Genomic DNA, 15,676 nt, shown 5'->3' with positions numbered 1-15,676 from the left:
AGTAGCGAGGTAAGTTGCGTCTTTACTGGCTGAGGTGAAACAACGGACTGACGCTGGTGAGAGGAGCGACTCAGCCTTAAGAGGGATCGCTGATCTGGAGCAGGTGAGGCCACCTGGTGCCAAGACAGGAGCCTCAGGGTGGTCACGGTGGAAATCCCAGAGCAGAGACTGGTCCAGGATGAAGCGGCGAGGAATCCATGACCTCTCCTCGGGACCGCACACCTCCCAGTCGACCAGGTACTGGTATCCTAGGCCACGTCGACGGATGTTGAGGATGCGGCTGACTGTGTAAGCCGCGCCAGCGTCAATGATCCTGGGTGGAGGACGGGGTTCGGTGGGAGGGACCAATTCCGACTCCACCACTGGCTTGAGGTGGGAGACGTGGAATGTTGGATGGACGTTCAGGGATCGTGGCAGTTTCAGGCGACCAGAGGTGGGGTTGATGATCTTGTCGATAGGGAAGGGACCGATGAATCTGGGTGCCAGCTTGCGTGATTCCACCTGGAGGGGAAGGTCCTTGGTGGGACAGCCAACGAAATAAGGCAGCTGCCCACTGTGCGGCTCGACCCGAGAGTAGGTTTACCATGAATGCTATCTTTGCACGAAGCATCAGAAGGATAAGTAGTAGGCTGTAGGTCAAAGACAAGCGAACAGTGGAACAGGAAGCTAGAACATTTCACACAGTGGCTGAAAACACTGGTAATGAGACAGGTGGTGTAGGAACGGCGTGGGCAGATGAGGGTGTGGGCGAAGGTGGGAGACGCGAGAAGCTAAGGTTAGCTGCTAGGTCTTTTACCGACACGGCTACCTCCGTCAGTAGCGACTCATGCGGGTTGATCGTTTCACCTTGCCCTGCTAAAGCCAGCCTGATTAACTTCCTGTCTGCCGAGTCCATTTTTAGGTCAGTCCGTAATGTTACGTTTCTTCCTTACGGGAGAAACGACTAAGTAGAATTGGAGGACCCGAATGCAGATGGGACACGAGAGTTAAGAAAACCAGTAATCATTAGCCTAGATGTTCAAATAGCTAATACGAGTGTAGCTGGGAAAATGTGGGAGTGAAACACGGACTGCAGCCGGGCGACGAGGGAGAAAGAGTTCGTGCAGCGGTTTCCAGAGGAACGGACTCACTCGGCTTGATGGAGACTTCAGGAGGAGACAGCGTCTCGGTTGAAGAGAGAGACGAGACGACGTTGGCTCGTAGCGAAGGCACAGTCTCAGACGAGGTAGTTGGAGAGCAGGAGGAGACGGCGTCTCGGCAGGAGAAGACGAGACAGACGGAGAAGTGAAGCGGCAGCTCCGCTGGAGACGAGGAGGACACCAGACGAGAAGGCAGAAGGCGGAAGTGATCCCAGGAGACGGTGGAATCCACTGGAGCCCCGTGTCTCTCGAGTGGCAGGAGACATGGTGACCTGGAGAAGCGTAGGGTAAAGCCCAATTTATACTCCTGCGTAAAGTGCAGAGCCTGTTGTAGAGCCTCTGCGTCGTCTCCGGGTGCACGGAATATTTTTTAAGTGTCCGTCACTCCGTCAAAGGACAACGGAGACGGCAAGAGCTGCGATTGGTCCTCAGGACAGGACGAGCGAAGCTGCTCTGTGCCGGCTCACAGTGAGCACCGAACGTCCACAGAGGGCGGAGCTGAACACCGGCGTCTTCGTCGCTGCCAAACTATAAATACGTCATATCTTAACACACACAGCACATGTTTAGACTCTAAATGGCCAATTTCTCGCCTCAAATTATCTTAAAACTGCGTTTCCGGGACACAGAAAAGTGACAAACGGCCACTGTTTCAACAACAACAGTCTTTCTCCCTCGGACGCCATTGCTCACTGTAGCCAAAAGCACAACAACCTTGCGCAGCGACCCCTACTGATCGGGCGGGCAATTGCAGCGCCTATCCACGACGCAGAAGTATAAAGGCTCAAGTGGTCTACGTGGTGACGCAGACGGATAACGCATTACGCAGTCGGAGAAGTATAATGTGGCCTTAAGTATCTCGCAGGAGTCAAAGAGTTTCTAGTAGCGAGGTAAGTTACGTCTTTACCGGCTGAGGTGAAACAACGGACTGACGCTGGAGAGAGGGGCGACTCCGCCTTAAGAGTCCTCCTGATCGCCGATCAGGAGCAGGTGAGGGTGGAGCCGCGCAGCTGGAGTCAATCACCAGCGTCCTCTGGAAGTAGGTCAACCACGCCTCCTGCAGAGAAGGAGAAAACACGGAGCAGCAGGGAAACCAACAGAAGATCTTGTGGAACGTGAATGAGAGTGTGGATCGTGACATGTTGTCTCTAAACACACCAGACTTTTCTCCCAGTAATTATTGGAGATAGTTATTGTGGCAAGAAATAAATAATAGTTTGTTTGTGTCTCATACACTATGGCCAAGCACTTATGCCAGCTGTTGAATTATAGCAGTGTCTGCAGATTTTCAGTATGGTGTGATTAATTTATAAGATTTACATTTCAATACTAGTTTTAAAATACTCTGAATTAATATGATAGGGGTGTTGCTTTCCTTCTTAAGAAGTAACTTGATAACAAACAACTGTTAGAACTGATTAAATGCAAATGAACCCTCTACCATGTGTCATTTTTTCAATTTCATTAAGTGGTAAATGGGTAAGTTAGGTCTTCTTTTTCATTTCTAGTCTTCCAATGAATGTGGAAATGCAAAGACTGTGGCACCTGGGTCATCCCTACAGTTCGGTGCCAGTTGTGACTTTCTTCAAAAGATGTTTTAACCATGCAAGAATGTATTATTTCATCAACGATGCCTTATTAAACTACAAGAAAATGCTATTGGTCCAGCTCAGGATATTGAATTACAATAATTTTGACCAAATTCTAGACATACAACATGGGCCAAATGTCCACCCTGTTATGGGACATTCTCATCTTTATTAATAAGTGTTTTTGTGTCATTGTGATATTTACATTTTCTAAGAACAAAAAATTCCCTTATTTGCTCAGTGAAAGTATTAAAAAAAATTTTTAAAATCCATAAATAAGCATTATCTTGAAAAAAATAATAATAATTTGGTTTCAACACATTTCTTTTGGAAAAAAAAAAGAAATGAATTTAATTTTGCTCCATTTTTAGACAATTTGAGTTTTTAAAATTAATTCACCATATTAGTAACCACATTCCATTTTAATTTATAACTATAAAAATACAGGGGTAACATGGTGGACACAGCAGTAACAGGATGGACAACATGTAACAGGGTGGACGTTACACCACTGTATAACAATATATTTCATTTTAACAAGGCAATTCATTTATTGTATCCCACCATATCATAATGCATAAGCAACGTAAACATCAGGAACATTTCCCAGTTTTATATTTGAACCTTTAACTCTTTTGTTTTTCTATTAAACCCCACACCTTTTTATCTAACTGGACGGATCTTTTGTTTACAGGTTGAGTCTCTCTCATGAGGCACACAACCTGGTCATCAATGTACCAGCTAATGTCCTCTCTTGGATTTGGCCAGAACTAGAACTTGTTGATTCCATTCTTGTTCATACATTTCACCTTTATATCTTCTTCTACATCCAGGATGATTCCTGGGTAAGGTTCATCGTCATAGTTAACCATTGCCCAACATTCTCTTGCTTGATGACCTCAGGCCTTGATGGTTCATCATTACAAATGATGAACCACAGTCAAGTACACCTCTGTCTGCCTGCCAAAGGCAAGTTATGTCTCGATGTTTAATTGTTCCTGGAGAGAAACTGATGACTTGGTGGATTTTTATAGTTACTTTGACTGGCACAAGTGTGGGCCATTGAACTAAATGCTATGTCCACGTGCAAACACTTTGTTTGTGCGGGAGAGACGCACGTAGACGAGCAACTAGGCTACTTGTTGTTTTCTTTTTTGTTATTTTTTCTTTTCTTTTCTTTTCTTTTTATTTTATATATATATGGTTATCAGCACATAATGTGAAGCTAATCCACTAACTCAGTACTCATCATGGATATCGCAAGTTCTTATAAACAACGACAATAGAAAGGATGGAGGATGGACGCAGTAAAGCTAGAGGAGTTATTCCAGATGGGCAATAACAAGGTAGACAACTGGTGTGCTTGTCAAAACGCCATACGTTAACGGCACGCTAGAACAAATCTAAAGGTAACTTAGCCTTTATAGGGCTGTGTAGCGTTGATGGGCGTGCGTACCATAGCATTAATTCCTGCAGGCGCCTCCTGAGCCTAATTGCACCTGTGTGGGTGGACCACGGGGGCGCTGTGTGTGACTCATGCGCTGATAAAGCAGTGGGTGATTGATTTGCCTGGCATCGATTGATTCAGTTTCAGCACCACCGTGGTGAACAGCTCTCGTTAAGAGCTTCTTAAGAAGCTTCTTTGGCTTGATCTTACGGTTCCTCGAAGAAGGCAGTTAAGAACGCGTATGGGAAACACCCGTATCTTAGCGCTCCTTCTTAGCGGTTCCTTCTTAAGAGCCTTCTTAAGTCCTTAAGAAAGATCGAATCTGGGAAACGCGGCCCTTGGCAGTATGGGGTGTTGGCTATGAATTGCAGGTTCACTTGTATTCTGCACTGACAGGTTTCACGGTCAGCCTCTGTGGGTACCACAACCCAAAACGGTCTTAAGGTGCAGAAACGAGAGTACGAGATCTGAACCTCGTGTTCTGTGAGGAACCTGTGGTGCAGATTCTTCATTGTGTCAGTTAGTAAACGTTTCTGCTTTTTAATCTTCTTTTGAGTTACAGTTTGCTTTCGTCCCGTTGTCATATGTCTCTTAAAAAGAAAGCTTTTTACTTCTTGTTTGCAATCACCTGGTAATCTGCCTACTACAGGAAGCTGAAGTTGAATGAGGAGTGGCTGCTATACACGCTGTGGCACTTTGACCTCCAACTTGACTTTGAATTTACTGACTTGAGACTCAGAAGAAAGAAGAAAGAAGACAAAATATGAATGATGTGGTTTATGTCTACTATTAATATGAATGTGGGTAATTATGTGTGATAACCTAATAATTAGGGCTGGTGTGTAGGAGCCAGGAAGCTATGTTTAGTGTTGTTTTCTATTTGTAAGAAGGTGATGTGATATTGATTGTATTATTTGGTGTTGTTTGTTTTGATAAGGATATCATTTTTTTTATGTGGTCATATTGAGTAAGTGCAAAGCAGGTCATGTGCACCAGTTTATGGATTTATGGATGAATTCCTAGGCCCTGGCCACTGGGAGTCAGTAGTGTGTTGTAGTAAAACATGAGGTTGGTGTGACTGTGTGACTGCTACACACGTGTCAAAGAACAGATTATTAAACGATATAGTTAACTTATATCATTGAAACATAACTGACACGATGACCTGACCTGATAGTTGTGTGTTTTGTGATAGAATATGATGTGGCTGCAGATGTGAACGGGCTTAAACTGCATGTATAAAACTCAAATGTCTTTAAACAGTCAAAAAAAAGGTCAAACATTCTTTAAATAAACACCAATAGAATATTGTATATAATATATACAATATCAATATAATAATAACAATATAATAATAATAATAATAATAATATAAAAATAATATAATAAGCTTAAAAATGCCCACCATTTATGACCACAATTAGGCCTAATTTGTTTTTGTTTTTTTTAAATATACAAGCTCATTTAACTGAATAACAGCGTTAAGAGATAACGGTTAACGGTTTGTGTGTTCATATCAAAATGAAATATATATAAATACTATATTTCTACTGGTACACTACATGTAGTATGAGGTAAAATCATATGACAAAAATAAAATGTGAACACATATGACATATATATACAGTATATATATATAAATAATGTAAATAGTGTGTGCATATCATGTGAAATATGACCTATATGTGACAATATCACACCCGTTACTGGAGCATATTATTATTATTGTGCCAATAAAAGCTCAATTACACGTTGTATCTTTATTTAGTTGATTTGTGGATTTTAAGGAACCTTGTGAATATATATATATTTTTTTTTTTTAACTGACCACCATCCTCTCTCACACTAACGGTCAATTTAGAGTGTCCAATTCACCTAATCCCCAAATCTGCATGTTTTTAGGACTGTGGGAGGAAACCTGCGCACACGCAACGTGCAAAACCGCACGAACGCACACGAAACACTCAAGTCCATGTTATTTACAATCCACCGGGTTCCTCTTTTTTACACATATTTTTGGATAAATTAAAAGAAAATATGAAGATGGGTGTTCAACAAAACTAATTTGAGTTAATAGGAAAAGAAAAAGACCAATAGGAAATTATTAGCACTTATCCTTTTGCTTTTTATTCGATTTTTCAGAGATAAAACGGGATTATTACGGGGTTAGTGTTAGAACAATGTGGATTATTTACAGTGTTTTCAAACGATTATTCCCACGACCTGAAAACAGCCCAACCTGTTCGACTCGATGCTGTCAGAACTTTCTCTGATGTCGCAGTGAGTGTTAATAACATTTGGAGGCCTGAATTAAAGGCCTCGGCGGTCGCTCGCACCCAAAGGATCCATTTTTCCCACCTCAGCGCGAGCAAATGATCTTCACTTAACCTTTAATTGATGCCCCCCCCCACACACACACACACACAGACACCCGCTCTCTTTCATGTCAGTCTGTTTATTCTGAGGCAAAGTGACAGTTCGTCCTGATGAGTCTGCACTAAAAGCGTATTTAACTAAAACTGTAGGTCTGATATTGAAAGCAGATATCACAGAATTATTATTATTATTATTGTTATTATATATATATATATTTTATTAGTATTTTTTATCTTTGAATTTGAGGTGGTTAAGTGTCTTAAATCCAAAATTAACTTTCTTGTTTCATGAAATTACATTTGTAATTATCAGTTAAATAATAAAACGCATTGTCATAATGTTATTAAGTACATTTTTTGTTGTTGTCTACAGGTTAATTTCTTCCTCCAATTGGATGATGGAGCTCGTTTTTCTGGGAGGAGCAGCCAGGGCAGCCAACGGGAGGAAAATGTTCGGGGTGAAAAAAAAAAAAAAAAGTTGCCTGCTTTGTAGACTCTTAACTTTCTCAGTGTCCCAAATATATTCTTTGCGGCAACGTCCACATCCACCGCCGCGAAGTGAGGCTTCTCAAACAACAGAGACTTTCAGAGCAAAACGAAAGAAGCGAGGTCTTGCAGGCGCACCGAGAGTTTCTGAGAAGGAAGCCGTTTGGGGAGGTTTTACGCACTGCGCACAATGCAGGCGCGCTACTCCGTCTCCAGTCCCAACACTTTGGGAGTTGTACCGTACATCGGCAGCGACCAGAGCTACTACCGGGCCGGCGGTGGTTACACCGGGATGCCTGCGCCCATGAGCATGTACTCTCATGCGGCTCACGACCAGTACCCGGCCAGCATGGCCCGGGCGTATGGACCGTACAACCCTCAGCACCAACCGAAAGACATGGTCAAACCTCCGTACAGCTACATTGCTCTTATCACCATGGCGATCCAGAATTCACCGGAGAAGAAGATAACCCTGAATGGGATTTATCAGTTTATCATGGAGAGGTTCCCCTTCTACCGGGACAACAAGCAGGGCTGGCAGAACAGTATAAGGCACAATCTTTCCCTCAACGAGTGCTTTGTCAAAGTGCCCCGGGACGATAAGAAGCCTGGAAAGGGAAGCTACTGGACACTGGACCCGGACTCGTACAACATGTTCGAGAACGGCAGCTTTCTCCGACGCAGGAGGAGGTTCAAAAAGAAGGACGTGCAGAGGGACAAGGACGACCGGGGCACGCAGGGAAAAGAGCCTTCCTCCCGCTCCCCGGGCCGGGAACCGGACCCGCCGGTGCATGGATCTCAGCCCGTGCGAATCCAGGATATTAAGATCGAGAACGGGACCTCGACGCCCCCACAGGCGGCGTCCCCGACCCTGAGTCCCCCCGTCACCAAGATCGAGAGTCCCGACAGCAGGAGCAGCAGCAGCAGCAGCAGCAGCAGCAGCAGCAGCAGCAGCATGGCTACAGGCAGCCCGCACAGTGTGCCCTCAACCCGGTCACTCAGCTTGGACGGATCCGAGCAGCATCAACAGGGCCAGGCGCCCGCGCAGGGCTTCACCGTGGACAACATCATGACCTCTCAGCGGGGATCCCCGCAGGCCGAGCTCTCCCCGCCTCTCATCGCCTCCTCGCGGACAGGCATCACCCCGTCACTGTCGCTGAACTACGTCCCCAACCAGACCTCCGCCTACAACTCGGCGTCCTGCAACCAGAACGCCATCTCCACAAACGCCAACGCGACCTATCACTGCAACATGCAAGCCATGAGCCTGTATGCGGGGGACAGAGTGTCCGGCGGACACCTGGCTCCGTCCGCCGCGGTGGTGGACGAAGCTCTGTCCGACTACTGCATCACCACGACCACCGCGTCCACGCTGGGCCACGGCAACGCGAGCCCCCAGGTGGGCCAGGACGGCCACCACGCGCACCAGGGGCGGCTCGCCTCTTGGTACGGGGACCTGACCCACTTAAGCCCGGGTTACCCGGCGCAGCAGCAGAACTTCCACTCTGTGCGGGAGATGTTCGAGTCCCAGCGGATCGGGCTGAACGGCTCCCCGGTCAACGGGAATAATAACTGTCAGATGGCCTTCCCTTCCGGTCAGTCAATCTACCGCACATCAGGAGCGTTTGTTTATGACTGCAGCAAGTTCTGAAAATGACGTGAAGTTATTTTATTTTTATTTTTTATTTTTTTAAATGAACACTAATATATATATATATATAAATTTCTTTTTATACCGTTGTTATTTTATTCACGCTCCGAATGGACACCAGATGTTTTCTTTTGTCGAGGCGTGTGTTTCACCAAAAAACACGTAAGTTTTCTTTCCTCTCACTTTGAGAATTTGTTTTAAAAGTTGACTTAAATACCATCAGCGTTTTGGACTGTAAATCACAGCCTAATATAGTAATTTATTTTTTAGAAAAATGAGTGAGTGGTTGGATATTGAGGGCCAAACGCACATAAATGTATTTTTTTTTTTGTTCAGTTCTCTCATTGCTGCCTTTATTTGTCCCATTCTTGTATAGAATTTGAGGGATAACTTTATAACCTACGCTGATTTATTTGATTAATTTTGCCTTTTTTTTAAGGCATTACATTTGTTTGGTTATTAAAACATCTGCTATTTCATTTTAATCGGAGTGTTTTATTAGCACGAGGAGGGTGTTAAAAGAATGAGCTCGTTTCAAACATATCAAAGAATAACCTGATTGTGGACAAATGTGTTAAATTCAATATCTTTCCCGATGCCAATTGTTCTTTAAAAAAAAAGAAAAGAATAGATGGTGTGTAGTGCACTGTTTTATGTCCAGATGCAACAAAATAACGAAACACAATAATTGTATGACTAATTTGTTCATGGTATTTGTCATTTAAATAATTTAAAACTCTCGATCTGGGCCGATATTGTAAATATAGTAAACAAACACGTGGCTTCCGTCAGACAGATTCACTGACAATGATGATCACGAGCGTTTCAACGCACAAGTTTACTATTTTCAGTTTCCTTGACAACGTGAGGGACACCCCTCACCCCCCCCCCCCCCCCACACACACACACACACACTCAGCTCATTTGTTTACATACGTTGCAACATCTGGTATCCCCGTGTATGCAGAGTATACACATCATATGTGTTTTTACCTCCTATTTTTACTATAAATATATTTGAAAATGAATAAATAGATATTAAATATGTATTACGTTCGCGTAAAGGCTCTGTAATGCGCGTGATCACAGTGCACACCCTATGATGACTATAATCTACTTAACGACGACATTATGATTGAATATCATACTTTAAAAAAAACAAAACAAATATAAATAATGAGGAAAAATAACGAAATGAATAACAAAAAAGAATTGCACGTTGTTGTTTGAAAGATGGGTTTATACCTTGATTTAACCAAAAACCTCTAATAGTTTTTGGTTTTGTTTCCTCGAGCTTATAAAGCGCATTGGCCTCATCTTATTTATCCTGTGCGCGCGCACACACACACACACACACACACACGTTAGGGTTAGGGTTATAGGCATCTAGTTATGATGATTAAGACTATAGATTATAAGGGGGGGGGGGGCGAGGTAATTATTCTATCGTGTCTTCAGTAGAAATGCTGTAGTGTGTGTGTGTGTGTGTGTGTGTGTGCGTGTGTGTTTGTGCGTGTGCGTGTGCGTGTGCGTGTGCGTGTGCGTGTGTGTGATGCGTTAGTAACATAATAACGTAACGCTCTTGACTCAAGTGCCGCAAACTTCCACTGCAGGTTTAAATCAAGGCTGCTCTGATTACAGCAGTAATATATATATATATATATATATATATCACCATATAAATCACCATAATAAGCTGCTATATATATATAGCAGCTTATTATGGTGATTTAAAAAAAAGGTGGACGAAATGAGGACCAAACAGAAGAAGCAGGTCAGTGCTGAGGAGCGACAAGGCGCTTCAGGAAAGGGCGGAGACGAGCCCGCAGTAAAACCCAGAGAGAACACGGCTGTGACTGTAGGAGCTGCTCCGGTCCTGCTGTGGAGGAGGAGGAGGAGGAGGAGGAGGAGGCCCCGTCAGACTGTGGACCACTCAGGGGCCACTCAGCATTACAGTTACATTCATTCACAAAAAAAAAAAAAAAAAAAAAAAAAACCCAAATGAAGGAATAATTGCGCTGCCGTGTCACTTCACTATAGCACACTAATAATTAACTCAGTGTTCACACACACACACACACACACACACACACACACATACAGCGCCTGAAGGGATCGACAAAGCGATGTTAACACGACGCTGAGGTTTGGAAAAGACTCGGAGGTGGAATGTGAGCTGATCCCTGTCATCATCATCATCATCATCATCATCATCACACAGATCACAGACAGACGTGTTCAAAACGCTGCTGAGCTTTGTCTTTGTCCTCGTGCATACATCATGTATCCGAAAATCGGAAGTTTTTTTTTTTTTTTTAATGTTGGGAAGAAACCCATGCACAGAAAAGTCCCAACCCGAGCTGCTTTGTTGTGCGTTCAATACAATTCAATTCAATATTATACTGTATTTATCCAGTATGTAACCCACGATATGAATTTTAGGAATATAACATAATAAATGGAACGATATTTGCACAACAAACTCAACTCAACTCAACTCAACTTTATTTATAGAGCGCTTTAGGCAGCTAAAGCTGGTACAAAGTGCTTAACAGTACAATAAATAAAACATGGCACATAAAACATAGGAGACAAAATAAAAACAATAAAACTATAAAACAGTAACAATGTTTAAATAATAAAAAAAACAATAAAACTATAAAACAATAAAAATGTTTAAACAATAAAACACTAAAACAAGAGCAGAGTCTCATGCTGAGTTGAACGCAGAAGAATAAAAATGTGTTTTAAGATGAGTTTTAAAAATGGACAGTGAGGGGGCCTGTCTAATATGAAGCGGGAGGGCGTTCCAAAGTTTGGGACCGGCAATGGAGAAAGCTCTTTCCCCTCTGAGCTTCCGTTTAGACCTCGGTACCTCCAGGAGCAGCTGGTCAGCTGACCTGAGGCACCGAGCAGGAGTGTAAGGATGGAGAAGCTCAGAGAGGTAAGGCGGGGCAAAACCATTTAAAGATTTAAAAACAAATAAAATAATCTTAAAATGGACTCTAAAATGCACAGGCAGCCAGTGAAGGGAGGCCAAAATGGGAGTAATGTGCTCCCTCTTACGTGCTCCAGTTAAGAGGCGAGCAGCAGCGTTCTGGACCAACTGGAGACGTGAGAGGGAGGACTGGCTGACTCCAAGATAAAGAGCATTACAGTAATCCAGCCGAGATGTAACAAAGGCATGGATTACAAACCGGTGCAGTGCAGTGCAGCAGGAGGATTAACACGTGTACATTCACCCAGATCAGTCATCTTAATGAATAACATGAGTCTTTTCTAAGAAGTGAAATTAAGTGCTTTATATTCTGTCAGCTGAGGCACATAAAGCGTTAGAAAGTGGATGGATGTATAATCTAATCACTAAATATTATTATTAAAATCATTTCAGATTGAGGGCCTTACAATCAAAAAGCAGAACATCTGCGGCTCAGAGCGGATTAGGATGAGTGTCCATAATAACAATTTTATTATTAATAATATAATAACAATGATATTATTGCTGAGCTTATTCCTTGACGCGTTCAGAGAGTATGTGTTTATCTGCTATAGCAGCCTGAATTGTTATCTGAATATAAGATAAGATAAGATAAGATAAGATAAGATAAGATAAGATAAGATAAGATAAGATAGTCCGTTATTCTTCCCGCAGTGGGGAAATTTCCAGTGTTACAGCAGCAAGACAATAAGGATAAGGATAATAAATAATAAACATGCATTACCAAAAAGAAATAGAATATATAAAGTACAATATATAAAGATATTAACACTGACTATAAAAGTAGGTTTAAAAATAGAATGTAGAATGTACATTATAACCGGTCTGCAGAATATACACAGTATGCACATGGTATTTACAGTGTAAGGAAACAAGGCTGAGCTATTAAATAAGGATATTAAATAAGGATATGGATATTGCACTGATGAGAAAACTACAGTATAAAACATTTGACAGTATGAAAAATGACAATATATTGCACTTAAAAAGATGTACATTATGATATTGTTATCATCACATCATGTGATCTCAATGAGATTATATCTACTTCTTTTTTTGGCGTTTCTGTAAGAACAAATATGATCAGTGAAGCTCAATGACACACACTTTAATAACCATAATCATTCATGTTGATAATGCACTGGTGTCTTTTTTTTAACTGAATATATGTTCTTTATAATGGTGACTAATGGTTTATCCGTACATCTCTATGGGGACATAATACTGCGTTTGCCGCCACCTCGTGAGTTCAGAGCGGTTCAGCGGCACGAGACATGTGTCTTTATTGTCCACATTTGCATTTCTTATGTCAACAATAAACCCGATAACAATCCTCGGCTGCGCGAGATGCACCTGTGTGGGGTTCTACACATGCTCTTGTGCGCGCGTGCCCAGAGAATGTCATCTGTTTGTCATCAGTATGCACATCACCTGGCTAATAATAATAATATTAACAATAATATTATTAATAATAATAACAACAATAATAATAATATTAATATTAATATTAATAACAATAATAATAATAATAATCATAATGAATGTGCAGTACATGAGCAGAAGTCTAATTAGATTTGTTGTTTTAGCTGCTGCTATAACGACCACAGAGGAGAATTATTTCTTTTTCACTTTACTGGAACACATCCAGAAAACATGTATGATTTTTTTTTTTTTTTATGTTTTAAAACAACAACAACAACAAAAACATCCTCTACAGGTGTCGAGTGGAACCTTAATTCATGTGACTGTTAAATCCTGTGTTTGTTTTCTACTATTTCATTTAAAGAAATATCTGCTGTAAAAAAACGTCATTTACATTTAGAGATTTTACCTGATTTTAAGATTAAAGGGAACAAACACTTGCAAAAAGCTGAACCAGGCTTTTAATTATGTGTAATAATTACGTCTATATAACGCATTTTATATCCAACTCAAATACTTTTCATAAAAATTGTTTATCAATTTATAATATCTAGATGAATAAATGCACTAATTTATAATATTTTTATATTTATATCATTTTTTGATACCAAAGTCCCTTGAAATCCCCCAAGTAACATCATTAAATGCATTTAACTAATATATACATTTAATAATGCAGCAGGATGAAAGGAGATGAGATTGATTCATATTGTAAAACAAAACAAAAATCAGTTTTTACTAAGCTGCTAAATATACAAATGAGTTTTTAACTTGACCCCTGAACTGATTACAGAATTCAAATTTGATTAATATTAGGATTCACTGCAAAAAGTGTATACATACGATGTATACATATACATATATATATATATATACATAATGTTAAACATATGTATACATATACATATATATACACTACTGGTCAGAAGTTTTTTTCTTTTTTCAATTTTTTTCAGTTTTTTATTGAAATTCAAGCCATTCTAGTCCAATGAATAGCTTAAAATGGTACAAAGGTAAGTAGTGAACTACTAGAGGTTACCAAAAAAAAAAAAAAAGGTAATGTTACCAAAAAAAGGAAAAGAAGAAAATAAAGGTGTCAGTGACAGTACAGTTTCCTTCACTCAGAAACTGGGAGAAACGAGACACGTTTCTGAGAGTCAACAGCTTGCGTTATAGGCGGCTCATCATCATCATCATCATCATCGTCATCCTTTTCCTACTCCACGGCGCACAAAACTCCTGCGTGATGAACCCGAAGATTTCAACCTCTGATTCATCAGTCCATGACACCTTCTCCCAGACATCAGTAGTCCACTGCCGGTGTTTCACGGCCCAGACAAGACTCTTCTTCTTCTTATTCTGACGTCTTTACCAATGGCTTTCTTGCTGCAACTCGACTGTTCAAACCTGCAACTCCGAGTCTTCTCTTCAGAGTTGAAAGTGAACTTTCTTACTACGACCACTATGAAGCTGTTGTCCTGTGAGCTGTTGACTCTCAGAAACGTTGTCTTGTGATTCTGTTGTGGCTTTGGCTCTGTCAGACCTCTTCCTGTCAAGAGTTTCTCCCAGTTTTCTGAGTGAAGGAAACTGTACTCACTGAGACACATTTTCTTCTTTTACTTTTTGGGTTACCTTACCTTTTTTTTTTTACCCTTTTAACCTCTAGTAGTTCACTACTTACCTTTGTACCATTTCAAGCTATTCATTGGACTAGAATGGCTTGAATTTCAATAGTAGTAGTAGTATCCAGTATTAGATTATACTGCCGCGGGGGTTCCCTGACGCAGGGGTTGGCAGCATTTGGCCAGTCTTCACACAGCGCTTCCAAGCGGGTCCACGTTGGTGAGGCCGCACTCTTTAATGTCCTTCTTTACGCACTCAATCCAAGATTTCTTTGGTCTACCACGACCTCTGTTGCCCGGTAAACTGCAGTTTTGTGATAGTGTTGATGCAGCCACTAGCTCTTCCCACGTGTCCGTACCACCGGAGACGACGTGACCGCAGCACTGAGGAGATGTCTGCAACACCTAGTTTAAAAAAACTGTAAAAATTTGGGTGTCCTAAAACTTTTGATTGGTAGTGTATATACAAAATATTTTTGAGTTTGTCAACTGTTTTTTTTTTTTCAGTGTTGTCCCACTTTCAGAAACCACCGTTGCAATATTACGTTTCTCTCTAAAAGGAAAACAAAGCACATCAGAGGATAATAATGTGGAAAGTTCATATTTTATTGCACCGTATACTTCACTTCTCAAATCATTAATAAACCCATATATTCATATTTACTCAAATAGTTACTTCATTGAATCAATTAAAAAGGTGTCAAATCAGACATATAAATCAACTCTAAAAGACATTTAAAAAAAAAATCAACTTCTTTTTCCCTGAAATATAATTTATGACATGATTTCTGCAGGAATGTAAGGCATCATTGCTATGTGATGAGAAAACTAAATCAATGACAGGATATTGGTCGGGGGGGGGGAAAGGATAAAGGCGATAACTGTCATCATAATAAAAAAAGGACCAATATATTGACATAGTAAAAGTCAGGAAAGATAAAAAATGC

The 15,676-nt window shown here is 41.2% G+C and overlaps 1 protein-coding gene across 1 annotated transcript; it reads left to right on the top strand.

The window, feature by feature from the left end:
- Positions 1 to 7,226: 7,226 nt before the first annotated feature.
- foxc1b (forkhead box C1b) lies at positions 7,227 to 8,687 on the top strand (the record flags this gene model as incomplete). Its single annotated transcript, XM_083888773.1, has 1 exon — positions 7,227 to 8,687. One exon carries the CDS (start codon positions 7,227 to 7,229, stop codon positions 8,685 to 8,687), a length of 1,461 nt encoding a protein of 486 aa, XP_083744899.1.
- Between the last annotated feature and the right edge of the window lie 6,989 nt (positions 8,688 to 15,676).

Source organism: Microchirus variegatus (assembly GCF_963457635.1).
Source record: "Microchirus variegatus genome assembly, chromosome: 4".
NCBI classification, from domain to species: domain Eukaryota; kingdom Metazoa; phylum Chordata; class Actinopteri; order Pleuronectiformes; family Soleidae; genus Microchirus; species Microchirus variegatus.
Note: the sequence above shows the minus strand (reverse complement) of the source record. Positions and strands in the feature narration are given on the sequence as shown.